This window comes from Zonotrichia albicollis, chromosome 6, assembly GCF_047830755.1.
Source record: "Zonotrichia albicollis isolate bZonAlb1 chromosome 6, bZonAlb1.hap1, whole genome shotgun sequence".
Taxonomy (NCBI): domain Eukaryota; kingdom Metazoa; phylum Chordata; class Aves; order Passeriformes; family Passerellidae; genus Zonotrichia; species Zonotrichia albicollis.
In genome coordinates this window covers 33,969,555-33,997,520 of record NC_133824.1, presented here as the reverse complement: position 1 = coordinate 33,997,520, position 27,966 = coordinate 33,969,555, and the positions used below count along the sequence as shown (strand labels likewise).

The following is a 27,966-nucleotide window of genomic DNA, read 5'->3' as shown; positions in this document are numbered from 1 at the left end:
TACTGCTTTCCTTTTCCCCAGATCTGAATGCATCAATAAGTTTGCCTCTGTCTTTGGGACCATGCCTCTCAAAGTGGTGGAGCATCGTGCTGACCCTGTCCTGTACAAAGATGACTTTCCTGAGAAACTGAAGAGCTTTCCTAATATCGGCAGCTTGTAAAGAGTGAGACAAACCTCCATGAGGAAAACAACAGCTGAAAAGGTGCTATGAGGAATATAAGGCCCTGAAGACAAAACTTTATAGAGAGTGGGTTTGCATCTGAGAGAGATGAGGATCAATGTTGTTGTCTTCCTTTTACATTGCACAAAATTGTATTTGAAATCTGGACAGCTGCTTCTCAGTTGCTCACAGAGAGTTGAATCTATTTGTGGGTTCTCCAAAAAATGTCACACTTTTGTCCAGAGGAGGCTATGCATCTGGAAGAATAAAACAGAATCTTGCTCTCTGTGGTCTGACTGGCATGACTGACCTCTTCTATCAAATGTGCTGCAAGGCTCTCTGGTTAGTGAGCATCCATCCATTCAAAGCAACTGTCTGCCATGTAGAGCTGTTCTCTTTCGGGAGGAGTTTATTTCCTGTGTGGCTGGTGGGCCTCTGTCTTTTGAGCTTTAACTGTTGTCTTAAGTAACTGTAACAAATATTTTCTTCTGTAATATGAGACAAATGTTTATTTTTTTACAACATCACAAACAAAAATCTGTCTGTTTTCACCTAGTTTACAGAACAAAGCAATTTGTGTTACTTAAATTATTTTGATGGAGATGGAGACACAGCAGCTGGGACGATAGTCTCCTTCAAAGCAGAGACCTGCAGGACAGAACTGCAATTACTGCACTTCCTGTGTAAATCTCAGGTTTTCTGCTGCACTCATGCAAAAGACTCTGACTCTCTATCAGAACTAGTTGTATTACACAGAAAAAGATTTGTCTTTAGTCTTCCTATATTTTTATCTGAATTATAAAACCAGCAATCAGGTTACACTTTTACTTTGTAGCCATCCATAGGGAAATAAGTTTTTTATGTCTGAATCCTCTTCAACAAGCAGTGTACTAATTTGTAAAACACCTTCTATATTTGCAGAAATTCCCAGTTCCAGCTTCAATGTACAGGCACATGTGTATGTGTAAGACACTCTTAACGCACACTTACAAACTCCTGTAAGTTACCATTGTTGGAAAAACTATTGTGTCTTCGGCTGTAATTTAAGGAACCCATTGCCACAGGCTGAAACATATAGCTTAAGAAGTCTTTTGGAGAAGATTTACATTTCTTAGGAACATTTGAATTGTTTCTCCATACTGAAATGAACCTGAATGAGAAAACAAAATGCAACAAAATTAGAAATAAAGTTGCTTGGACTGTTACTCTTGCCCTTCAGTATTAACGAGGGTCCCAAGTTGGGCTGAGAAAGCAATCTCTTTTCTAGCTCCACTGATAAAATGCTTGCTACTAGATAAGTGTGATTTCACTGTCTTTTGAAACCTCTGTTCCTGCTGGTTACAGACACATCCTACTTGACGGGCTGTTTTTCTGTGACAGTGCAAGCAACCTTATTCCTCAGATTTGCCAAACCCCAAACAATAGGACAAGTGTTAGACATCATGGTTCACCCCCTCTCCTAAACTGGATACGCAGCAATGACAGAAACCAAATGAAAGTCAGGCTAGAAACAGGAAACATCTGCTCCTATTTGTCTCACCCCCACTAGGACTTATCTTATTGCCCAATGCAGTGGATGTGCTGTGAATAAAACTCATATTGGAACAATAGCTTTGAGGGGATGCTTCACTTCATAACCTCCCTGGGATGTGCCTGTAAACTGTATCATCTGACTCTCTGTGAGTGTTTAATTACTAGTAAATGTTTTTTGCTGCACTCTTTGTTTCATTCCTGAGTTGCTATGGGAGCTAAAAGGATAGCTGTTGCAGTGACAACTGCTGTCTGCACAGTGACTATCACAAGAGAGAGGAAGGTTTGTTACTCATTATATCTCCTTTGCAGCCTTTCAGGTTTATTAACATGAACCTTCTTTTTGAATCTTCCCATTGATTTATGTGCTGGTGCTTGAGCATCAGGAGATACCAGCATATTTCCCTTGAGAAGTTTCTTTTAAAAGGGTACCTGTAACAGTGCAGTAGTCAGTTTTAGCTGTCCTTTTGGAGCTGATCTCAGCTTGGCAGGCCTTATCAGCTTAACTGAGTTATAACACCTTCCTTACAGAGTAGTGAAGCTTCTGTGATTTTTTGATTCTTTCTCAGTAAGCCAGTAAAAGGTTTGTTTTGCACAGAGTCATTTAAGACACTGAGGATTTGAAACACTTGGTTGAATATTTTTAGATGTAGACAGCCAAACCAGTCCTGCTAAGCTGAGGTATAATCTCCAGTCAGTAAAAAGGTAACATATCCTTGTGTCTGCATCCAGGAGCATCTGAGTAGTTTCCCCTTGCACAAAATGTCCACTGACCCCTAACAATAATGCTTTATCCTTTGGCCTTTTACAGTTGCTTTTATAGGGCTAGCTCATTTACAGTCCTATTTGTCTCTGTTTAATGCCATGGAGAAAATTGGGCAATTGACCATAAAGAAAAATTGTAAAATTGCCTTCTTACTTGCTCTCTGCATTTATTATTGTGATGTTCTTGATGCAAATTCTGTAAAGGTAAGATTTAATTGTATGTCTGATTTACAGCGGGGGTTTTGTCAATCATTAAATTAAGATAATTTTTAACTTTTCATTGTATATATGATATCCAAAAAAGCTTGATAACTGTATATTAAAAATTAAATCACATGAGTGTTTATTGTATTTCACTTCTGGAATGGCACAAGGAAACATTAATTAATTCAGAAGGGAGAATTAAAGTGACAAGCTCTTTTACTACATAAATCTGTGTTAAACTTGAATATTCACAATGCATTTCAGAAAGGTCTGTCAATATTTTGTCTTTCCCATAACTGCAGTTTGACGGCTGTCTTGAAAATAGAAGTTTGGTCTGCACCCCAGTCACCTTTTGGGGAGAGTTGTTGTTACTCTAATTTTCTGCCAAGATTTGACAATAGCATTTATCTTGGAGAAATATAGAACAGGTTGGGGTTTTTTTGGGTTTTTTTTTCTTGCAAAGAGATACAGCAGATGTTAAATAACTGTGCCTTTGAGAATAGATTTTTGGCTGACTCACTGAGATTATGGAATCCAATGTGGTGGCAGCTTTTTGTTTCCAGAAGCCCTGTGGATCATGCTGCAAAAGGGCAGTGTGTGCATGGCACACCTTGCTGCTTGTGCATAGCAAGGGGAATGTGCTGCAGGGGCTGCTCTGCCAGTCATAGGGAGTCCTAAGGATGCCTTTTTAGCATCACTAACTCTTCCTATAATGCAAGAGTTTTTTCTTCCTCACAGCTCCAGAATGTGAAGATTCAGGCCCTAATGTTTTGAATGACTCTGTCCTTCCATCTCTAATTCCTGCTCTGGAGCCTCCTACCATCCATCATGCTTCTGCTGATGTGGTTCAAATATGCTGCAGCAACAAGTTTATCCCTCTTAATTATCCATTCAAGGGTCTTTTAAACTCAAGGACTTTGGAGACACATTTCAAAATAATTGTGAGGTGGGATTTAAGTGATGCTCAGTACTTCTGACTCATTTTGATTTTAGGCTGTATTGGTGAGTATTGAAGCGTTCTAAAAGGATGCTATAATGAGACACATGAAAATGGATTTAGAAGGGCAATTTTAATGTTAAATATGTCTCCAAGATTTGATATGAATGCCCTCCATAACAAATGTCTGATACACTGGGTGCTTCTCACAGGTAGAGCATCTTTTGATCAGGAAAGTTCTCAGAATGGTTAATGAGTACTGCATAAATCTGTCCAGCCCTCTTACATGGAAGCTGCTCTCACAACCAAAGCATGATGCATGGAAGAAATCTAAATCGATGGTGCTGATGAAGAAATGGAATCAGACAGAGTGAGTATGAATCTTTTCATTTTCCTCTTTGAAGATGTGCATACTTAAATTTTACTATGACTGCTGCAAAACATGTCCTTTTGTAAACTAAAATGTAAACTGTGTAGTTCTTGTCGTCAGGGGTAGTCTCATCCACGTACTTGAATCACAAAAAAAAATTGGTAAACTTATGTTTGATTAAATCTGTGCTAGAAAATGAGCAATTTCCCAATTCCAAATGGTCCAGTTGCTAACTTCAATCTGATCCTAAAGAGCTGAGAAGAGCAGAGTAAATCCTGACAAGTATTTCGCCTGTACTGCCTTTTCATTTCAATTTTTAGGCTGAAAATAATAATTTCTGTGAAAACCTGCCAGAAAATACCAAACACAATACTCCATGAGATCTGCAGGTTATCCCATGAGCAGGTGGTCACTTCAAACCTCTTGCTGACTTTGGCATATGACAGAGGTAGCACTTGCTTAGCAGAAAATTCATGTACAACACGTTTTCTTTGCTATTGAGTCACGGGTCCTTAAGTTGTGTCTCATGCTGTTGGGAGTGCCTGTAGGACAGTGTAAGTTCTTTTTATGATGCCTGCCACTGCTGTATTTAAGTGCAAGAAATTGATCTTTATGGTCCTCCTGCATGGGTAAGATCAGCCTCGTACTTGTAGCTGCAGATAAGGAAACAGAGAGAGACAGTCGGATTCTCTTTGGAGATGTGTGGGTAAAAACAAGATTGAACACCAGTATCCCGAGCCTGGGATTTAGCAGAACAGCTACACTTTTGTCTGAATTGTTGTTTGTCTGGAGTTTTGGGTTCCTCACTACCAAGGCAGAGGACTGTTAGCCTTGACTTTAAGAATCAGCAGGCTTCAGCGGGCCCTGGCTTGAAGCCATTTAGAGACATTCCTGGTGCACTCTGTGTAATTTCAGCCTGATGGAAATGGCTGTAATGCAGTCCCACCTCTGCTGATCTTCAGGATTCCCCTGTCTGCAGCTTCTTGTGGTTGCTTTGAAAGTGAGTTATGTTTCCCATTAAAGGATAACAGGGACAATTGAGGCAATTACGTGGACTGGCTTGGAGCTAGCAGCACGAAGGGAGTTTTCCGACTGAAAGCAGTGCAGCTCAAAGGTTCTTCCTGCAAGGTTGCCTGTTTGCTGTCTTCATTTGTCTGGAAAAGGATCCCATAATTGTCCTTCAAATTTCCTTTAGTCATGCTAAATGCCTGTTTACTTGCATAAACAGGAAGTGCTCCTGCTCCAGACAAGCATACCAACTCTGACCATGTACAGAGATCAGTGCAACTTAGTTATGATTTTATTAGGTCTATAAACTTGTGTCAGTGCTCAGTACCAGACTCTGTGCAGGGGGGATGTTGTGACTAAGAAAATACCAGCATAATTATTAAGTCACATTTAGTAGATTTTTTAACCTAAATTTCAGTTGAGGGGGTCTGGACAAAGGTCAAAGCTGGATCATTTGACCAATGAAGGCATGAAGAACTTGAGATATGCAGACCCACCTGAGGTTTTCCATGTGTCATTACAAGGTGTGGTTTCTGTTGCATCCTTTGCTTTTAAGGATGAAGCTTATCTCTTTTAGCCCCTACCGTCATTCTGTGCAGTGATGGGAACCTGTAAAACAAAAAAGCTTGGGACTGACTGAACAAAGTGCCACTTACAGATATCCAGCTGCCCAGTGTGAACACCTCATGCTCATCCAGGAGATAAGCCCATAATGCTCTGGAAAGATACCTGAGCTTTTCAAGCCACCAGCTGTGTTCCCGCCCATGTGTATATGTGCCACACACTCAAGAAAACCATTGTTTCTCACCTGCTTGGCTGGCTGTTTGTAAACTTACAGGTCCTTCTTTTGTGAAACTTCTCTTTGAAGGTGAGAGGCAGGTCTCAGCTAGGTGCTGACCACAGTTAGTGCTGGGTGCCTTCAGCTGCAGACTGATGGGAACAATAACTGCTTTGCCACACTTCATACAAACAGGGAGGGGAAAAGGTTTTAAGGAGAAAGGACCGTAAAATGAGATCCAGGAATTCAGTAAGGCTACAGCAAAAGGAGCAGATTGCTAACTCAGAGCATCTGTTGTTGCCCTGTGAGTAAGTTACGAACTGCAAAGCAAGAGAAAGTGGAAGATCCTTTCACAAATAATAAACACTTGTTTGTCTCAGATTAAATGCAACACCTTTACATGTGGGCTCCAGCTGGCCATAAGTAGATGCACCTTGCATGGCTGTTACCTTCCTTGCCAATAAGATTATTGAACATCCATCTGCTTAAAGGTTAATAACCTGCTTTTAAAAAGAGGAAGAAAAAAAGGCAAATCTGTTTAGTTTACAGGAATAAAAAATTGTTTTTCATTTAAACTGGCCGAACTTTGCCCTGCCTCAAAGTCATATTCTCCAGCAGAGAAGGAACGCGTTAACCTAGGAGCTGTAGCCACATCTCCCAGAGAGAAATTTTTCCATGTGTTTTAAATAACTCCTGTAACTCCACTAAGAAGGTGCAGCTTCAAGAGGAAAATGCACATTTCTAATCTGGGTTCTGCCACTATCTAGTTTAGAGAAAGACTTTTTAGTTCTTTGGCATCATTTAGGCCAGGAGCAATTTCTGATGTAAACCCATACAAGCAGTATGTTACTGAAACTGGCTTTAGGCTCTCAACACTCTGAACTCTGCCAACATCTGGAGAATCTGGCTTTGAGTGTTTGGGGAGGGAAGGAATTTTTCTCCTACAAGTGAGAGGAATGGATAAGCTTGCAAAAGCACCTGCATTATCCATTTCTTTGTGAGACAGAAAACAGCCATGCACCATCTGAAGCAAGCTGATGCTCTCAGACAAGTGATGGAAAGGCCAGAGGGGCTCTGTGGGTCTTGGTGGGTTGTTGGCAGCTGCTGGGCACCTTCTCAGCTTTGCCTGGGCAAGACAGGCCCTTTCCAGTCCACCCAGCATCTGGGTACAGGGACTTGGGTCCTACTGGGCCCAGTGCTGGTGGGTCTGTGCAGTCTGAAGGAAACAGTTTTGCAGCTGAGTTTATTGATGGAGTGCAAGCCACAGAAAGAGCCCTCACAGAATGCAGATTTCCCTGCAGTGGGACAAGATCTGTGCCCTGTGAACTTGTGGGGCCCAGACAAACCCTTCCCTTTGTGTGGGGACAAGTGAAACCCAGAGGGCTCAGTCTGCCCCCCAAGCCCACTGAGCAGCTTCTGGCTGCAGGCAGACACCTCTGGGAAACCCTGCAGACCCACAGAGTTCGAGAAGAGGGTGGGTGAGGCTTGGATGCCTCTGCTAAGGTGGAGATAAGAGGGAGTGTGATGGCCTGTGGGAATATGGGAAACACCACCAGCCCCAGGTGTCTTCTCCTAGGGCTTCAAGAGACCTTGTGCTTGGTACCCCGAGCATGACTGTGCTGTGTAAAAGGGGTGGTGCCACAACATGGGGACCTGAGGGTCCCCAGTTCTGCAGCCTCTTGCTGCCAAGTCAGCTTCTCCCTGTGTCAGCTGGGATTACCGGCTGCCTCATTAAGGACTGCTTGAGAAGGGCTGGGAGACCTGCAGGAGCCCTGTGAGGCTTAAGCTCTGCTGAAGCAGCAAGTGCGGAGCAGCAAGCCAAGCGGACCATCCTGCTCTCCAGCCCATGGCCAGGGTGCCGAGCCGTGCCGAGCGGTGCCGAGGCGCTCCCGGCGGCGGCGGGGCCCGGTGAGGCGGGAGCGGCCGCTGGGCACTCCGGGCCCGCCCGCTGGCTCCTGCCCAGCGCTTTGTACGGCAGAGGCGGCAGCCCGTGAGCTGCCACCTGTTGTTAATCTACCCCCGGCTAATCCATTCTGGACTGCGTCAGCAGTTCAAAAGGGCACTGTTAGTATTTTTTGCCAGCTTCAATTAACGTGAGATTTTGGAGGCCCCTCTGATCACATTTCATCTGTCATGAGTCAGGAACAAACCAGCCAGATTGCAGTTGAGAGGAGAGAAGAGAAGGAGTTTATTGCAAACCAAAACAACAACAGTGTTTGTGCCCCCTTGGCCAGGGTGGCTGGGAAGCAGGGACCTTCTCACTCCCTTCAAAACCTGGAAAAATAAAAACTGGTGACTGGAAATTCCAGCCCTTCACCTCAAAAAAAAAAAAAAAAAGCTGAAGTGCAATAATTTACTTCAAAAAAAGTTAAAAAGAATCAAGCTGCAAGACTGTTTGTTCTTTTTTAATATTCCACTGTAATGAACTGGTAATACATGGTTGCATAGGCAATAACATTGCATGGCACAAACCTCATGTGGCAACATTTAAAATGATTTTTTTATTCTTTTTTTTCCTGAACATTTTTAAAACTTTTTACTTTTTTATTTTTTCATATGTTCTACCCCAGGCCGTTAAGCTAAAGAGAAGAAAAAAAAAAAAAAAAGGTAGCATTTATACAAGGTTACAATATTTTACAACAAAAAACCAATAATATTGATTGAGGTTTGTTTTCTTTCTTTCTCCCAGTCTCTCTTTCAAGCACTGCACACCTAAACTGATATATTATTATACATTGAAAACTGTCCTTCAAAATCAGTAGTATAAAAGTCCTAGCTCTACCTACCTATCTAGTTATGTGGGGGGAGTGGAGAACCATGTTACCAGCAAAGAGTTAAGGGGGTGTAAGGCTGCTCCCTCGCCTCCTCCCAGCTCCCTTCGGGAAGCTGCAAAGGGCTGAATGACTTTCCATCCGATTCCACCCCCTTCCCATTTGGGTTTAATTTCTCCCTCGGTCTGTTTGCTTTTTGCCGTGTCAGTCAGAGCAGCAAAATAAACACAGGGCTCTGCCTCTCCTTGATTATTTTTCAATCCTTTCCCAAGAAACTACCTTTTTGCCTTAGTTTGTTTGGAGAGTGTTTTACAATGTGCTGCCCGGTCTGAGTGTACTCTGGGATTCAGGGGAACGCGCCTCCCACCCCAAAACACCCCCAGTGCAGGAGGAAAGCAGCAGGCAGCCCTGCTGGGCAGCACACGGGGTACTCCTGGGCCAGGCTGGTGATGCATCCCCTTGGCTGATGAGGCTGATGGGGCAGGAGAAGCCATGGGTGCTGCAGCTCTGAGACCTCACATGTGATGCCTTGTCACTGCGTGTGGCCTTTCCCTAACACCCTACTCATGCCATGGCTCAGGCCAGGTGTGGTCCAGCAAGGACGTGTCACCCGGCAGGGATGTGCATTCTGGCAGAGACAGATGCTCGGTCACACCCTGCCACAGCCTTTAGAGGAGAGGGAGGGTGGTTCTCTTTTTATTTTGCTTGGTCTTCCTCCCTGTAGGCTCTACCTAGGTAGGGGCTGGGGCAGTGGGACCTGAACTGGGTGGCATATTCTGGAGGGGGCAACTGGAGCCTGGCTGGAGAGCCTGCTGGGAGTGCAGGTGGGTGGCACTGCTGGCAGTAGGTGACGTGCCAGGGGGCTGACCTGGCCCTTCTCCAGGAGCTTGTTGAGGCACAGCAGCCCTAAGAGTCTGGACCCCGCAGGGCCCAGCAAGCCCAAGCCTAGTTCCCCACTGGTTTCAATTGCTACCAAAGCACTAACTACTGCTTGTAGGCAAGAAGTGCCTCTAAGTGCTTGGCAGGGAGTGGTACCCAACCACTTTTAAGCCAGTGCCAGGAACCCATGCTGCTCTTGCTATTTGCATCTTCCTGGTCTCAAAGCTGTGGGACATCTCTTGGGTTCCCAGCCACCTTGTAGGATACCTGCTGCATAGCCAGGACCAGGACTGCTTGGGAGAAATGTTTTTCTCCTCCCTCCAGGAGGCTGGAGGGAGCATCTGGGTGAGCTCTGTGGGCTGCACCCACAGAGGATGCCACCATGGGCATGGCAGGTGTTGGGACAGCTGACGCTTGTGAGACATTTTGGTGGTGGATGGGGATAAAGCTTGCAGCTTTGAAGGCAAGTCCAAGCCAGGGAATTGTGATTCAATGTATAGACAGGAGTAAAATACTAAATAAGAAATAAATAGAGAAGAAAGTCATAAATAGAATTGAAAAGTATTAAAATAACAACAATAATAATAATTAAAAAAGGTATCATCAAGGTAACATGGGATTGCAAGAACAGCACTGACCCTGTGACCTTTAAGAAATGCAGTAGCTGTAGGCCGGCTAGGTTAAGATACACACACACACATATATATATATATACATATATATAAGTATATATATATATATTTATACAGTTTTTCATGTTAATTTAACAGCTAGTTTTAAAACCCTTTTAAATTAATTTTAAAAATGTGTTTTAAGTACAGATGCATGTAGCTTAAAAACTACCAGAACAACTGCTTTTGAAGGTTTGGGAGGGACACCCCTTCCAGCATTATCCAGAAGTGTGGGTGCAAGGGACTGTGCCTGAATGGCAGCAGCACCCAGGGAGGTGAGGCAGAGCCTGATGAGCAGTGGGGCTGCCTGCAGCTGGAGGTGGGAAGGGAGCCCTGCACAAGGGGGTCCAGGGAACAACATTCCCCTTGCCTCGTGGTGTTTGCAGGCAGGCTGAGGGCTGGGCACGCACAGTGGTGTTTAAATTAGACTGAGTCCAACATGTGCTTTCCACATGAATTTTAAGGTGAGAGAAAGTGGGGGCCAAGCTTCTCTAAATGCCAAGTCTGCTGCCAGAAGACTGTCCTCTCTCTCTCTCTCTAACAAGACAGGGATACAGCACTTAATCCTCTGAGCTGTTAAACAGCTCAGATGAAATACTGGCCCTGTGGAAGTCTGTGAGGAAAAGCTACCTTTTAACTTCAGTAGGGAATGTAGCTAAGCTCTTGAATAGATACAGCCCTCCACTGGAGCTGCCTTCAGAGCTTGCAGGCTAAGTGAGACCTGTCCCTATATGCCTGCCTGCCCCACTGCCCTCTCCTTAGCTCTGCTTGTTGCTAATTTGCTTTGTCAGCAGTGGTACTGGACTGTTCAGGCAGCAGCCCTCCCCTGATTGCCTGCTGACATTGGGAAGCATCAAGATCCCCAGTGTACCTGGGAAAAAGCTCAACACTGTGCTCAGCTGCCTGCACAAATCTGGACAAATTGCCTCCTGTCACCAGTCCTTGGGTAGCTGTAAAGCTCAGTGGCTTCTGGGGTACTCAGTGGGGATGTACATGCCTCCAACTGGTCAGCATGATCCTGCCTGGTCTGGTGATCAGCATCACTTTCAGCATCTAAGCCACCATGCCTGAGGTCTCAGCTGAATGTTTAGGCTGACATGTAAATCCTGGCTGTTTGTGATGGGAGAGGCCCTGGTTATGCAGATGATGTGGTGAAATGCATGCTGGCTCCCTGTGCATAGCAGGGAATGCATCTCTTAGCATTTCTGAGGAGAGAAAAGAAACACTACTGGTATTTTCTAATTCCAGTAAATATATTACTTTTCACCCAGGAATATGGTATCATTAAGGTAGTGTATTGATAGTCTAGGCACTATGGAAATACTTGTATGGCTCATTAACCTGAAGCTGGACATTTGGTTGTAGCTTATTTGGAACTTTTTCCAAGACCACTAGATATTCTTGGACCTTAAACCACAAGATCCCCTAACACTGAGCAGAGGAAAGAGGGAAGAGTGACACACCAGTTTTTCTGGGAGTAGTATCCTATAATTCCCTTGTAAATCTTGGAGATGGCTACCCCAGCTCAAGCCCAGCTTGCAAAGCCACACTGTATGGCTGGTAGTGCTCAGCTGACTTTCAGCTTCTCCTTGGCAGTATTTCAGTGGGGTAAAAGGATTCCAAAATTATTCCATGCACTATGATCACTGAAAAACTTGTAAAACATTAAGCCTTGCAAAGGAGATCTTACTGAACAGCTCTGTGCAGGTAAGAGTACTGGGACGGAAAAGCAGAGAGGCATGCTGGTTCACACAAACCAGAGAAGCTCTGGTCTCTTCTACTTCCTCTGCAAATGAAGAGGATCTGAGGTGGCTGGAGATGGGGCAGTATCACCTTGTTCTCCCTCCAGCCCCTTCCCAGCCTGTTCCTTTGCTGTCCCTGGTGCAGAGATGCCTGCAGCCATTGTGTGCCCCAGGGCACTGGGGTGGAAGGCTGAGGGAGGGCCTGTCATTGCACATGTCTGACCCCAGCATGAGGTGTATGAGGAATTTGGTGGCCTTGTGCCACTGTGGTGGTGTGCTAGTGCTTGAGCTCTTTCTTAGAGCAGTCTTTCTGGGGACTTGCAGATTTACATAGCAGTTGTGCTTCCCTGCCAGAGCTGATGTCTCTAAACTGAAGTTAATAATTCCCAACCCAGTGAAAGACAGAGGGAATCTTTTCCTGTACCACCATACTTGTGAGGCTCAACAGAGAGCTCAACCAGGAAAAGCAAAGCCCAGGGGCATTGAGCCATGCTGGAAAGCTTTTGTTTGCTGGGGTGTATCTCCATCTGGGTCACCAGAGGGCTGGCAAAGACTCTCAGCGTGATAACACCATGCTATGGTGGGTAGAGGGGCATCCCCTTCACAGGCCTCTACAATTCTGCTTCATCTCAGAGAACAAGATGGAGTGGGAGCGGGGAAGAAGGAGATGGCTTTTTCTGGCTTTGGTTATCTTCCCAGCCCTGTTCCCCACTCGGCTGTGGGAAGTTGTAGCTCCCACTAAAATGATGTTGGCAATGTGAGAGAGTCTCTTTGCTGGTGCCAGAGTCCCCATGCAGTCCCTTGCCCAGGGCAGAATACGTGAGTGTGTGTGTGTGAGGTGTGTGTTGGTGAGTGGTGGGATGGGAGAAGCTGCTGAAAGGCCAGTGGGCTCTTGCTCTTTGGAAAGGCATGTCTGGTGTCAGAAAAAAACAGCGGGAAGAAAAAATGCCCAGGTTTTTGGGGAGGTGGCAGCGAGAAGGGATGCATCCTATCCCAGATCTTGATGGAAGAGGTGCTGCTCCACAGCCTCCCTCTCCCTGCCTGATCCCAGGAAGCCGGGAGCTGCCACGTTCATGCTGGAAACACTCCACTTACATTAACATATGTCCTTTATATGCCTAGGGTAGCTAAAAGTGCTGCATTCAGATCCCCGAGGAGGCAACTGCTGTCTGGAGTCCAAGCGGATGGATTGACCGGGCTGTCCCCACGTGCTCTCTCCGTGTCTGGCGCGCATGGGCCGCAGCCCTGTCATGTCGCCCAGGAGATCGCGGCGCTGTGCTCCTTTGCTTTCATCCTCAGGGCAGCGATGCTGGAGGTCTTGCGGTCCGGCTCGCTGTTCAGCTCGTAGCCATTGAGGCTGGGGCTCATCCCGGCTGTGCCGAAGAGGCCGCCCATGTGAGTCTGTCCCACGTGGCTGCCGGGCCCGGAGACCCCAAGGAACTCGGAGACGCCACCGGCCGCGTGGGGGTGAGCATGGGGGGACATGCACGAGGGCACCGTCTCGCAGGGGACCACGCAGGCAGGCACAGGGGACGCTGCTCCATTGTTGCCGATCCAAGAGGGGTTCTGGATCTGGGGATGGGAAAAGAAGCATCAGGGCTGCCCAAAAATGGAGGACATTTTGGGCAGCTGGCCTGAGGGAATGGACTGTGTGCAGCCCCGGCCTGGCAGGGCAGCCTAGTGGAGGGGCAGCCAGAGATGGACATGCAGTCCCGTCTGCTGGGCCCTGCCAGCTGCCGCACCCTCAGTGCTCCTGCAGCCAGCAAATCCACTCCAAAACCTGTATGCCAGCCTGGACAGGGGCAGGGAGTGCAGCAGGGTTACTCATAGGGAGCAGGATTGTGCTCCTTCTCTGCCACAGCATCTGTTTATTTATTCCTCTCCCAGACACTGCTCTTACTTTTTTTGTCCCATGAGCACTTTTCTCAGCACAGGAAAATTTGTGTCATCCATGGTGTTTCTGTGGTCCTACTCATTACAGAGGGATCAGGCTGAAAGCAGTGCGGGGAGGCTGCTCATCCACCATCCTTCTCCAGCTCGGGGCAGCTTTGCCTAGGCACGGGCTATTTTGTATCACACAGACATGCCTATCGGAGCTGAGCCCCCAGCACAGGCAGCTTCATTGCCCCTCTCCCCCAACAGGGCCCATCCAGGCAGCATCACCCACCCTGCTGCAGAGCAGAGCCCTGCAGGGCCACCTCAAGAGACCATCTAGGATCCTGCAGGGTCACTCATAAAATGATATTGCAGAAGAGAGGAGGACTCAGTATTTGGCAGTGGAAATAGGTGTGCTGCAGCAGGGGGCACATGGGCATGCAGGATGAAAGCGGGGAGGAGGTGAGCAGCTGGCTGTAGCAAGAGAGCAAAGGGCCCTTCATCCCACTGCCCATTTCCACTGCTTGCCCTTGGGCCCTCTCTGATCTCTTACCTCTTGCAAATTGTTTTTCAAATTTTTGATCTCTTGTGCTGGGAGAGGAGGGCAGTGTATGGAGGGAGAGAGCAGTGTAAGTTACAAAGGCAAGAGAAGGACATGCTAAAAAGGCTGCTGAGAGTGTTCTCTGCTTGAAAAGATGCTTTGGCATCTCAGCTGTTTCAAAAGGGTTTCTTGTTCAGTTTATGGGAGACGCCAAGCGGGAGAGAGGTCAAACACTCCCAGCTTGGCTGCGGGGTAGCATTGGTACAGCACTGGCTGGGGAGGCAGCTGACCAACAGGGTGTCAGGGAGAGAGGGCTTCCAGCAGATCTGTGAGGACAGTCAGGTTCAGAGCATCATGCCTGCAGAATTGCGCCCTTGAGCAAATTCTGGGTGGTGGGAAGAGGAGTGGAGGAAGGAGTGGAGGAAGGCGGGAGTGCTTTCTGAGGCACACCCTAGCCCTGGAGCTAGCAAACCCCAGTCTGCCTGGCATCATCTGGAGCGTTGTGAAACTGGGCTGGCCCAGTGTTTCAGAGACTATTGTGCTGACAGGTTTTCCAAGACAGGAAGCTACGGAGGGGAGGCAACCCTGTGACTTGCTTCCAGGGTCAGGGCAGGAACAGTTTCAATAGGACTCAGAAGCAGCCTCAGGTACCCCAGCATGGCTGCTCCCTCCCTTCTTCCTTTAGAGCATAAATTTACAACTCCCTTGGGAAGCATCCCCAGATGTCACCAAGTGTGCTGTGCGTACCACAGCCCATTACTGAGACACTGCTGTGGGAATTTGCCAGGGGAAAAATCCTTTTATCCAACCACCATATCCAAGGGCCATCAAAATCAGACATGGTAACAGGAAGCCTCCCTGGGATCTGCTATTCTTTAGGCATGAATTAGTCTTTTGGATCTCTTTCAAACCAGTGGAAAGTTAGTGGGCAGCAGCACATGTGATAGGATGTGCTGAGCAGGGTGACCTGTGCCCAAGGGTGCTGCTCTGTATCACACAGTGCTGGGCCTGGTATCTGCTTTAAAGATGGCTGCGATGGGCCAGGTCATGAGGGAGCCAGGCAGAGCACCTGACTAAAAAAGTGCCAGCCCTTCAGTACAGCCTGGCAGTATAGCCCTGGTCCCTGCAGCCTTGCCTAAGGGCAGGCAGATGTGCCTGAGAAGTAAAGCCTGGCTTGGGGAGCACTGGGAGCAGAGGCAGCGCGTCCAGCAAGCACAGTGCCCAGGCAGGGGAATGCACTCACCTGGGCGTAGTTCTCAGCACGGGTGAGCAGAGGCAGCTCGTAGGCAGTGGAGAAGTGGGTCCGGACCTGCTGCATCTGACCGAACCGCTCCCGCTTGCGCCATTTGGCTCGCCGGTTCTGAAACCACACCTGGGGAGAGGCGACAGCAGGGCTGTGAGCAAGGGCAGCCCGGCAGCCCTGAAGAGCCCACCAGAGGGCAGGGCCTCACCAGGCGGGTGGTTTTGTATGGCACAGAGAAGGGCACTGCTCCACACACATGCTCTGCAGGGCAGATACAGTCCCTCCCTGCTCTCCTGAGGGTCTGGGGCCAGCCTGTGCTCCTAGAAAGGTACACTCCATGCAAGCGGGGATGTCCATCTTCTGGTGCACAGGCGCTCTGGGGACATTCCCACCTCTTGCCTCCCACAGCCTGATTTGCCCTGGAATAGCCCTTCTTCCTCTCACCCCTAAATCTGTGTTACCCAGGCTCTGCCTGCAGCTCTCCTGCTGTCAGCCAGTCTCAGAGAAGTGTGAATACATCTGTGTGTGCTGCTGCTGCCAGGCTGAAAAGAGCAGTGACAGGGCTTTCCCCAGGACTAATCCTGGCTATGATGATGCCATTGACTGCAGCTTGCATTTCTCACCAACTCCCTCATTTTTCTTAACCGCAGCAAAAAATACAAAGCTGAACACCCCTTCCCTCCTTAGCTGCAGGAAAGGACAGGTGTCCTTCTATAACATCCTTTGGTTTACACTGAGTTTTCTTTGCAGGGTTTGCTACTCTTTACTTCACAGTGCTGCTCAGATCCCTTCAAGGCAAAGACCAAAACTCTGTTTCTGCTCTTATTTTTACTGGCTTGACATCAGTGTGGATTATTGCACTGTTGTCAGCACCATTGCTCCTGATTTGCATCAGCCTCAGAGAGATCAGAGCCTGGCCCAGTGTCTTCAAAGCCTCTTGAAGCTCGTGAGTCAGGGAAACACATCAATCAAGAGCTGCTTTGAAGGCACTGAGAGATGAGGGCGATCACCGGGGGCTGGGTTGTGCAGGTCACGCCAGTGCATGAAAGGAGCACTCCTAGAGCCTCTCAGCTCTGCTTCGAGTTTTACACGGTGACTCGCTGCAGGGGGCCAGAGGGGGTATTGCTGACAAGCAGCTTGGCCCTTCCCACCCCTGGCCGTGGGGCAGCTTCGCTGCTTGCCAGGCACCTGGGCAAAGCAGACACCAGGTAGGAAGCTCATGTCTTCACAGGACAGCAGGACCAGCCAGGTGCTTGGCACAAGGTAGGATGGCAGGACAATTTTTGTAGGGGCAGGAATGCTGTGGCACCTTCAGCCTGAGTCAGTGCAGCCAGAAGCTGCTGCTGGGAGGGATAAGGGGTTTGGGTTTCTGGTCTGGTCTGACCTTCCTGCTTGTGCTGGAAGACTTGTTTCAGGCTCTGCTTCTTCCTGCTGCCTGAACAGTCCAGTACCACTGCTGACAAAGCAAATTTCTGCCTTCTGCCACATAGACAGCGTTGTGCTGGTCTCTTTCTGTCAGGCCTGTGGTATGAGTAGGCCCTGCTATCAACCCCCTATCCCAAACCAAAAACCCTGTGAGTGTTTTCAGTAGGTGCAAAAAGCATTGGGAGAAGCATCCTAACGTTATCCCAGCTGCGCACATGCTGCACCATGCAGAGCGTCCTACTGGAGGAGGTTTGATGCCTCAGGCATCTGTCTGTTTTTCTTCTACCTCTTCTTGGCACAGCCACTGCAGCCCAGCTGCAGGCCAGTCCCAGGGCTGGCCTGGATCACGCTGCTTTGATCTGCAGATTCAAAGTTAGCGGTGGTGACCTGGTTCCTCCTCAGGCGGAGGAGGCCCTGCTGTGCACAGAGGGGTGCAGAACAGGTAGGGAGCAGAGGGCTGCCTGTGCAGGGCTGGGATGAACATATGCCAGGCATACACGGCCCCTCCCTGTGTGGGGAAGGCCCCGGCTGCCTTGCCCGCCTGAGCATCCCACCTGGGAGCAGGACGGCCAGCTCCAGCCCCCACGGCAGTGTGTGGCTCTGCAGTGGGACCTTCGAAGCCAGCAGTGCAGGGTCTGTGCCCCCTTCTTCCCAGGACAGAACAACAGCTGCCTTGACAGAGCAGAGGGAGATCTCGGCCCCTGCTCTAAAGCATTTATGCATTGGATTGAACAGAGCAAAGTGATTTAAACAGGCAGCTCCCAAATTGCCACGTGGCTGGTGGGCTGGGACGATGTGACAAGTCATTGCATTAGGCTGAAGAAGAGTGTCTTCAGTCCAAGTGTTGGTGTCACAGGCACCAGAGACACTCTGAGAGCTGACAGTGAGCTCTGAAGCACTTGTGGCAAGGTTTGGGCAGCTTTTTAAAGCTTTCTTTTCTCCTCTGCTCCAAATCCTTATACGCTTCTTGGTATCTTGCACTTGGGTTTCTCCAGACCTCCACAGTGCTCCGGGGAAAACAAGACAGGCATGGCAACGTATAATGTGAAAATGTCAGCAAAAAACCTCAACTAATCCTCAGTATTTCCACAGTCTTAGAAGACACCTGCTTTTAAAAAGCAAATCTAAACCCAAACAGAAGTTCATTTTCCTTTCATTGCCTGTCACTCCTTGTCAAGAGCGGCTGTTGTGGGATGGGAATGTGGCAGCAGAGGTTGCAGTGGCTAGTGCAGCACGTTCTCTGGTGTCAGGACGGGCTACTTCTGCTGTGCAGGGGCCAGCAGTCACTGTGGACTGAATCTCAGTGTTAGCAATTACAGCAGGAGTATATGGTAATGTCATGTATCTGACTCCTGCAGACAATGCTTTGATAAGCCCTGATGTACCAAATCAGCCCTATAAAAATCTACAAAACAGAGAATGTTTCATATCTCCACAAACATTCGGCTATATGTGGTACCTAAATCCATATGCATACAAAGCTGACATGCTGCTGGGGGTGGAGAGGCCAGAAGTGGCCTGAGACAAAGTAAGGAGACTCCTGCTCACTCTCTTGCTGCCTCTACCCTCACACCCAGTGGGCACTGCCAGTCTGCCCCTGCCACCAAGCCCCGTGTGCCCTGCACTGGGCACAGGGGGATGGGCTCAGCTGGGATTTAACCCAGGCCACTGACCATGTCTGGATATCTGGGGGCTGCATCACTGATTTGTCCTTCCTCCAAGTTAAATGTGTTTTCCCCTCTCTCCTACCCGCACCATGGCAGTGGTGGGTGAGGCTGCCCTCTGCACATGTGGTGATGGGCTGGTGGCAGCTGTGGGGTTGTGCTCATGCCCTGTGCTCAGCACCCCTCACTGCATCACTGCTCTGATGCAGGTAAGTGCTACCCACCACGTTCAAGTCTCTTGTGCTTTTACTCTCTTCTGGCAGCCCCACAGCATCCGTTCTCCCCATTCCTGTCCTCTCACCCTGCTACCCTCCTCTCTCTGCTCAGCCTCCATCTGTCTGTGTTCAGGACCCCATCCCTCTGTGAAAGGCCAGGCTCTCTCCTCTTGCTGGAGATGGACACCAGCCCTTTGCTTTTCAGACTGCAAGAACAGAGCCAGAATTCATCCTTGAGTGCTGAAACTGGACACCATTTTATCAGTGGCCTGGAATGGGAAATTGGAGCCTGGGATGAGAGAATTGAATAACTTGAGCTTGTTTTCATTTCATGTTTAATTTCCTGCAGGCTTAGCTCAGTCTTTCCGCTCCTTCCACCAGCCTCCCAGGGTTTTATGGGGGAAAAGGGATCAAGATATATTACTTCTTGCTTTGCTTTGCTTTCTTTCTCTCCTTTTTTTTCCAAGGCGGTGATTTTGCTGCAGCGGAGTTTGACATTTCCCTCTCACTTTCAAGCCCCCGCCGCATCACAGGGTCACCGCCAAAAACATTTCATTAATGGTCCCAGCAATCATAAAGCTGCCTCTGAGGGGGGCTGGCTGAGGAGTTATATTCCCTGGCTGCGAAGCCTCCTTCCAGTCTCATCCCCTTCTCCTCTCCCAGAGAGCAGTCCAGGAGGCAGATACTGATAACCCAAGAGAGATAAGCAGCCAGGGCCAGGCTGGCATGGGCTTGGGACATGCCTGTGTGTGTTTCTGTGCAAAGGAAAGAAATAATGTGTGAATACACGTGTCTACCTTGTTTTTCTAGTGCCACTGCCTCAGACATCTGCTGCAGACCTGGATGAGCTGAAAGAGCCTCAAGCAGTTGCTGGTACCAAGCAGAAGCTCTCTCTGGGGCTCTGCAGCCCCAGACATGGAAGAGGAGAAGAAAGGAATGGGATATACATGGTGTGTAGGACCTACATGAGCACAGATCCCCTGTGCACCCTTGCAGGTTTGTGGCTGAGCCATAGCAACCTTTTCCTGGCTGTGCCTCTGCACAGAGCTTATGCATGGCTCCCACTCTGGAAAACAAGGATGTGCAGTATCTTAATAGTACATGGAAACAAGGGGCGAGGTTGTGGGGAGTAGGCAGGAAAATTTGCATTGCATCACAAGGGGAATTATCTTTGACATTGTCAGACACCAGTACAGATGGCTGGAAACTGAGGCAGGCAAGGAGATGGAGCAGGAGAGGGGCCTGGCCATGGAATGCCACTGCTTCACAGACAGTATGGCCCACCTCATGTATGCTGCTGACATGGGCTCTTCTCCAGACACCAAAATCTCTGGCAGCTACTTCACTAATAAGCATGAGCCTGGCAAAGGGATGGAAAAATCAGAGCCTGCCTGGGCTCTGCATCTGGTCCTGCCTGCAATGCAGCTGGTTATGCTCCCCAGGAAGCCAAGCCTGCCAGAGGGGATGACCTCCAGCCACAAGCTGTGAGAGGGAGCATCACACCTTAAACATGTGCCTCACCTTTTTGCCATCTTGGTTTGCTTAGTTCAGCTTCGCAAACAGCTGAAGCTGACCTCCAAAAAATCATTCCAGGGCAGGATTATCCCTTAGATGGCCATATCTTCCTTGGCAGAGGGGCTACTGAGCTTCCCTCAAAGCCCATGAGGCTGCAGCAGATGTGTGCCTGAACAACACCCCAACACCCCCAGCAGCCAGAGCCTTTCCCTGTGCCATGGAGGGTGTCTGAGTACCTAGCACCTGCTCCTCCTTGCTCTCCAGTGATAGGAGTGTGCTCTGCTGCTGACAGCACAGCAGGCCTGCATCACGAGGTGGTGGCCTGGTGCCAGCCCATGGCCCAGGTCACCGGGTCCTTCCCGGCAGAGCCAGGGAATGACTGAAATGCAAGTGCTTACCCCTTTCACCATGGGGTAAGTGCACGAGCAGCCAGGCCACTCAGACAAGCCCTTCAGCCGCTCTGTCACACGAGCCCTGTCATCGCCATCCCAAGTGAGAGGTGGCACTGGCAGGGAGGCTGTTCTTGGCTGCCTGTGGCAACAGGCTAGTGGCACGCTTATCTCAGAGCAAGTTGAAATTCCTCTTTGCCAAATATACTCCTGGATACCTAGAGAGTTCTTCTGCCCTCAGCTGGAGTGTGATCCAGTAGTAAAGTGGGGAAAAACCCCAAAATGAAGGGTCATATGTAAGAATGTGTAGATTGCATCTGCCTCACCTGCCCTGGCTCTGATGGACAGCCCTTCACACTGCCTGGGACACACAGTAGCTGCAAACCCTGGCTCAGAAGTGAGCAGGAGGAGCTTGCCACCCTCCAGCACCTCATTCTCATTCCTGAGCTGAAGGAATGTCATGCACTGTGCAGCCAGTAACCCGATGCTATGCTGGCCTCCCAGGAGACCCCATTAGCACTTGTGGTGTGTTCTTGGGAAATTAAGAGCTGGTGTTTGTAGCACTGCCTTGCTCTGCCCATCCTGTGATGCTCAGCATGCTGCACTCAGGACCGATGGGAATCACACTGCTGCCTACTGAAACACAGCCATGCCCAGCCTGAAGAGAAACAGCTGTGGGGAAGCAGAGCACACCAACCCTGCAAACCAGTTTAGGCAAGCACACAGGAAAAATTATGCTTCTGGTTGAATTCAGAAGTGAATGTACAAAGTAAAATGGACTTGAGCATGGATGTTGGCCTTATTTGCAACAACTACTTGTAAAGTTTAAAGAAGATGGCTGGGAGCTGGAAATATTCCTGGTATAAAATCAGGTGTCTCCATGGGCCAATTATTCTTGATGCTAGAGCAGGTTCTGGGGGTGGTGAGCTGACAAATGCCTGCAGATGGAAGTGAGAGGATTAGCTGTGCTGGAGAAGGAGCTGACCACCAAGGTGTGAGCTGCGGATGTCCGCCCCATGCAGGGGTGCTCCTTTTTGCAGATGCTTCTGAGCCCTGACAGAACCTGTTTAACCTTGACTCACAGGAAAGAGCAGTAGTCACAGAATCATTCCCTCCTGTGATGTGCATTTTGGGTCTGCTGGCCCTCCAGGTTATTTCAAGGGAGCTAATTCATGAGAGCTGGCACCTGTGTGGGTGGGGGTGATTGAGGCTGTCAACAGAGCGTGACTGTTTGTCTCTCCTGCTTCTCCTAAGGTGGTGGGTGCATCTTTTGCCTCCAGATCTCCAGTTTTCATGCAGTTTCAGCACCTGCCAAGCAGCAATAAGAGCTGCCTCTCTTGCATCACCACGTTCTCGGGCACTGAACTCCCAGTCACCCTGCAGCCCCATCTGCCAGAAAGAGCCGATGCTGTGGAAAAGCTTGCTCCAACTCAGACTAACGAATCTGTGTCCCCTGCAAGCCTCCTGAAGAGAGCAGGTTTTGTGCAAACTTTGTTCAGGGTGGTGGTGAGGCTTACCCGCCTGCTGTCCCATTAGCTCAAGGGCAAGAGGTGTTTCTGTGAACACTGGATTGTGGGACACCAGACCAAATAAAGGAGGTGACACCAGTGTCAGACATGGATGAACCTCCTCGTGCATTCCCTGTGCCACAGGTTCTGATTAGAGCTCAGCTGCCTGCAGCTTATGGTGGGGCTGCAAGGGAACCTCAGAGGTTTTTGGAGCTCATCTATCCCTTACCCAGCTGCAGGATTTCCCCCATACCTGTACACGAGCCTCGGTGAGGTCTGTCCTCATGGCTAGCTGCTCCCTGGCATAGACATCGGGATAGTGGGTCTTCTGGAAGACCTTCTCCAGCTCCTCCAGCTGGTAGCTGGTGAAGGTGGTGCGGTTCCTCCGCTTCTTGCCCTTGTTGCTCTCCGAGTCAGCCTTGTCCATGGGGCTGGGGAGGTCTGTGCTGGCCCTGTCCTGGGGCACTTTCACCCCGGCCTCCTTCACGCTGAGGTAGCTGCTGTCCATTGCTGAAGGGTCGGAGCTCGGCTGCAAGTCAGGCTCTCCCAAAGCGCTTTCCTTACCTGTTTCAGCGCGAGACAGGGGAGGGAAGAGGAGGGCAGGTTTGACCAAGGGGAGGGGACAGGGAGAGAGAGAAAAGGAAACACATGTAAATATTTTGACCTATTTTGCCCAGCACGGATAGGCAAGAGGAGGTTGGGGCAAGCCCTCTCAGCTCCTGCTCCCTCTCAGAGACCCAGGTGGGAGGATGAGCCCTGCACACTCAGGTGCACACACTCCAGCAAGATCTTCCTTCAACCTCTCAACACCCACATCAGGGTTGAATGCCATGAAGCACTACATTCCTTGGCTGTGGCCACAGGAAAGGTCTCTGAGAGGTACCCGTCTGCTCCTTGCACCATGCAGGTCCCCGGCCACCAGCCCAGCTCTGCTCCCCTGCTGAATAACACAGCATAGAAAACCAGGAGTACAGAGCAGCCACATCAGGTGCTCAGTGGGGTCTGTTTCCTGCTCCTGCATCCTCTGGCAGTGCTGGTGCGTCAGCAGAGGTGCTCCTGACTGACACCCCCAGTCACCCCCACAGCCTTCTGCCAGGACTTGCACGGCTTTTGGCAAAGAGGTTGTGAAAGGGGAAAAGCACAGTTTGAGACACCTGCAGAAACAGCACCCCATGTGTGCAGGGCAGAGGGAAATGAGAGGAGTGTGACAGCAGTCTGGGGCACTGTTCCCACCTGGTTGCCCTCAACAATTTATTAATGAGACATGACATAGGAGAGCAGTATGGCAGGCAGGAGGAAGAGGTTTCAAGCCCTGAACCAGTGAACAGGTTTCTTTCTAAAAACCACCTTTGAGCTTTGTAAATGAGGTGTATGCACCCTCAGGCAGAGGCACTGTGTGTCCTCTCCTGCACACCTCCTTCCACCAGTGACAGGGGTGTCCTCTTTATTAGCAAGAATGATGCTACACCAGCAGGACCCTAGAGGGGATCCATGGCTCTCCCTTATCTGATGCCACTGCTCTGCATGGTGGGCTGAACCCAGGACAGAAAAAGAGGGATCTGTGTGAGCAACTGGCTACCTGCCATATAGTGCACAGCTGAGTGTCACACCTGGCCACACTTCTGGCTGGGATCTTTGGGCAAAAGCATGGTAGCCCTACTGCAGGTTTTAACCTTGAGCCACTACGCTCAGTTCCTAAATATGTGGGAAGTGATACTGTGGTATTTTCTATCCTATATGCTCTCCTTACCAAGCCAAGAGCACATCAAGTGTCTCCTATTTTTTTGAAATTTCCCTTTAGTCTATTTTTAAAACTTACCAGGCCAGGATCAGTCTTTCTGGGAAACAGTTCCACTATTTAGTGATGTCCCCACTGGGAGCTTTTCCCTGGCAATGTGATAGTGTTATTAATGCCAGCTTAGGCATCTTCGCCTGTGTCTTTGGCAATATTCATCTCTTGTTACAAAATTCTTTTGCTAATTCACTGTATGTTTACAGTTTAGCCCTTCTGTGAACAGCCCTGTCACAGCCAAAAGCCCATGGAATTGTTGTGAGAAGGTGCACAGTGTACAAGTCCTTGTCCATCTCTCACTCTCACAGCTGAAAGGCTGCACTGAGATGATTGGGATGAAACCTGGAGGGTGAAATGTGGCTGTCACCCTCAGGCATGAGAGCAAGGGTGGCCCAGGTTTAGCCTGGGGGAATGAGCTGTGAAAGGGATTTAGGAAGAAAATTGCCCAGGTGGTACAGAGGGCTTGCAGAAAGACCTTGGATGAAGGCAATGGAGCTACCTGCCACTTTCACCCTACTGTGATTTCAGATGTATTGCTTTCTCTAATATTGTTCCTTCAGACTTTTGAGGAGCTCCCTACAAAGCCTACCAAAGCTTGATGCCTATCTCAGCGCTCTTTGCTTTGATCCTTGGGAACATTTTGTAAAAATTTATGCTCCCTGGGTTCCAGGACCAGTGTCTAGGCCAGTGACTGACACACAGCCTCCTCTTAGAACCTGTCTTCTCCAACTGGCTGACCTCTCCCACTGCTCCTGGGGGGTGCAGGTGGACAGACCTGTCCAAAACGGACTGGGACAGTACCCTGCCCCACAGCATTGGTAAATCATAAGCTACAGACATGATATTTATAATTTTTACAACTGAAAATAAAGCGGTTCCATAAAGTCTGCAGCAATGGACTACCACCTATGAGACTCAGTAGAGACAGAGTAATAAATAAAGTATTCCAAGAGGTTGGCTTGGGTTTTTTTTCCTCCTTTCTCTCTTTCTTTTATTATTTATGATGTTAGGAAGCTCAGTACATTTCCCTCACAGCTTTGCTCTGGCTGCATCCCTAAGCCTCCTGCAGCTCCAGCAGCAGCAAACACCAGACCTGAAGCCTTTCCTTGGGAAATCCTCTGCTGTTTTTTTTCTGCCTCAGGAGCTCAGTCAGCTGGGGAGGGGTCTGCACAAACACACACAAACACAAACACACACAGAGAAAAGCTCTGTGTCTGTTCTAATTTTGTTGACAGCATAGCTCAAACTGCAGCTGAGAGCTGGGCCCAGGATTTTCAGCAGTGATAAGTTATCTCCATCCCAAGCCATCAGCCCCAAGGAGCAAGGGCTGTCCCTGCTGCACACACAGGGGTGTTTCCATGCCTGCTCTGCCAGTCCAGAGCCCTTCTTGCAGCTCAGTCATGCTGCCCTAGTGCTCCTGCACTGCAGCACACAGGGGCTTCCTCACCTCCAGCCCCTGAGGGCCCTGGTAGGGACGAATAGTTTCCATGGGAGGAGCAGAAACTCTGGGATGGAGGGCCTGATGGCAGTGCTGGGAGGGCATGGTGTGCATCCCAAGAAGCAACTCTCATTCCCTAGAAGCAGGCTCCCTGACCTTAAACAGTGATGCTAACTGCTGAAGTGAAACAAATTGCATACATCTGCATATGGATATGCCCAGACTTCCTGTAACTGGAGATGGCCTCAAAGTTTCAGTGCAAAGTTTGGGGTGTCTGTTTCTAATCAAACCTAGAGAGACCTTGAGTTACATATTGTGGAGATCTCTATGACAAGGAGTTGATGTGAGCACCACTGCACCCTTACAAGCCTGACAGCAGAGCTTGGTGCCTCCTCCACTGCTTGCCAATCCATCCTTGCCCTCATAGCAGTAGAAGGATGATATTTTCTGACTTCCCACAATTATACCCTGCTCTCCCAGTGCCTTGGCTGCCTGCTAGACCATCAGAGCTCCCAAGATCTTCCCTGAGTCACCCTGTGTCATCTGCCATGGGACAGTCCAGGATAACTGGGCATGTGGGCCCCAAGCATCTTGCAGCTCCTTTTGGGCGGGAGGGATGCCTGCATTCCCACTTCTGCAGGGGATATGCAGAATAATGCCTTTCAAATCTCACCACATATGTCCTGGGAGCCCTATGGAGGAGAAAGAGGGTGCAGGAGACACAAGACCGTGTTCACCTGTGGCCATGAGGTAAGGCCCTGAGACAGCAAGGCCTTGCACTGCTCTGCGGACACACTCCTGGAGGGAACAGTCATCTTTATCATGCTGTCAGAATGTTTGGATTCACAGCTTGTATCTGTTTTGTTCCTCAGGTCTGCTATTTTGAGAGGGTGCTGAAGTAAAATCTTCGCTATGTTCAATCTTATCCATGGAATTTAATTTAGAGCAAATTCAGTTTGGTGCATCCACAGGGATGGAGACTGGGACATTTCCAACACACACCTTTGGGTTCAACTTGAAATGGTAAATCTGCTTTTCACAGCAAATGCATGACAAGCCACAGCTCCTGCCTGATAGGCTCCTTCACACAGATCCTGCGATGGCAGCCCCACAGCCCACAAGGCTGCAGGAGAGCAACATGGCCAGCACAGGGCAGGGACACAGCCAGCACAGGGCAATTTCCCCTGGGCTGCAGGTAAAAGAGCCTGCTGGGTCTTGGCACTGCTAATGTACTGCTCTGGCAGCATCTTGTCCAATTTATTACAGTCTCAGTGAAGAGCTGATGCTATCCCAGTCCTGGGAGGCTTCAAGAACAGCCTGGAACTCCTACTGGCTTGTGGCAGCTCACAGACATTGTCTGCCTGTGGATAACCCATGTCCAAAGAGCATGGCTCAGGTGGCATGGGCTGCACCAGCCTGCCCCTCTGCTCCCACAGTAAATGACATTGGAGCCTTCTGCCTTCCTGTCCAAGTGTGGGCACAGGGGTGTTCCCCCCTGCCCACCCCCAAATTCCATGGCCTCCAGTGCTGGCCACTGCAGGTCTCCTTGCCTGCACAGGCATGGTCTGACTCTTCATAGCAATGGCCCTTTAAAATATAAAAGCTCTTAATGTAATTCTCTCAACTCTTGCTTATATACTGGTGCTAAAATTTTGCCCTGAGAGGGTTCAGGCAGTGCATTTACACTTCTTAGCAAGGCAGATTTGCACCACAGCCCAGGCAGCACACCTCATGGACTTGGCCAACTACAGGAACCTTATCCAACTGCTGTGATCTTGCCTTAGCACATGCTGAAATGATTATACTTGTTTCTAAGCTGTCTGTTGCAGTCTTCTGCCTCCTATCTGTCATTAAAGTCTAGAAGTCAGCACAAGACTATTATTTAAAAAACATCCACATTTTGAGTTATATAGGAAAAAACAAAGTTACTGAATTTTAGACATATAAAGACCCAAATATTTAGGTTTATTTCTGTTCAGGGAGTCAGTACTCTTGCAGTCTGCACATGGAGAAAAGATTTTAACACTTTTTTAGTTGTATGTGGCATCACTGATTTTATTTGCAATGATCAGATGCTTAATCATACTTTCACTCTTGTGCCCAACTGAAGTGTAAAACTGGGCAGCATCCATCTCTTAGATGCAGGTGGTATCATCCTAGATGGGACACAAACCATTGGCTTCATTCTGGGAGCTGCAGTTACCATTTGCTGCTAAGCAGAAGCTGGTTGGAGCATCTCCATTTCAGCTCTGGATAAGGATGAGTATCTGGCCTGTCCATCCCTCCCAGGCTGGGCCTCCTTTGGCTGATTCTGCAGAACCTGAAGGAAGGCTGAATAAAGTCTGTGCTGTTCCTCTGCTCAAGGTACAGCATTCACTGGCTTTCCATTGTGCTCAGGAGACTACTGCATGAATATTCTCATCTGCATGGACACTGTCCATCTCTGCTGAGCTTGTCAAAGCTGCTGGCACTGCTGCTCTGCTGCTGCAGCCTCCTGAGGCTCTGCAGCAAAGGGGGGACACACTCAGTGGTTACTCACAGTGGAA

The 27,966-nt window shown here is 49.0% G+C and overlaps 2 protein-coding genes across 4 annotated transcripts in view; one reads left to right on the top strand and one right to left on the bottom strand.

Annotated features, from left to right (window-relative positions):
• EXT2 (exostosin glycosyltransferase 2) overlaps nt 1–2,887 on the top strand; it is a 73,883-nt gene extending 70,996 nt beyond the window's left edge. For both annotated transcript variants that reach the window (XM_005480130.4, XM_026794866.2), the window contains one exon: nt 22–2,887. In XM_005480130.4, the coding sequence (XP_005480187.1) occupies nt 22–160 (139 nt within the window). In that variant the 3' untranslated portion in view covers nt 161–2,887. The remainder of the gene's footprint in view (nt 1–21) is intronic.
• A 5,212-nt stretch (nt 2,888–8,099) lies between these two features.
• Nucleotides 8,100–27,966, bottom strand: part of ALX4 (ALX homeobox 4) — a 42,749-nt gene continuing 22,882 nt past the window's right edge. Inside the window, exons 2-4 of one of the 2 annotated variants that reach the window (XM_005480129.4) lie at nt 22,444–22,754; nt 15,475–15,603; nt 8,100–13,387 (exon numbers count right to left, since the gene is read on the bottom strand). In XM_005480129.4, coding sequence (XP_005480186.2) covers nt 13,064–13,387; nt 15,475–15,603; nt 22,444–22,754 — 764 coding nt within the window. In that variant the 3' untranslated portion in view covers nt 8,100–13,063. The remainder of the gene's footprint in view (nt 13,388–15,474; nt 15,604–22,443; nt 22,755–27,966) is intronic. The other variant, XM_074543184.1, reaches the window with a different exon arrangement.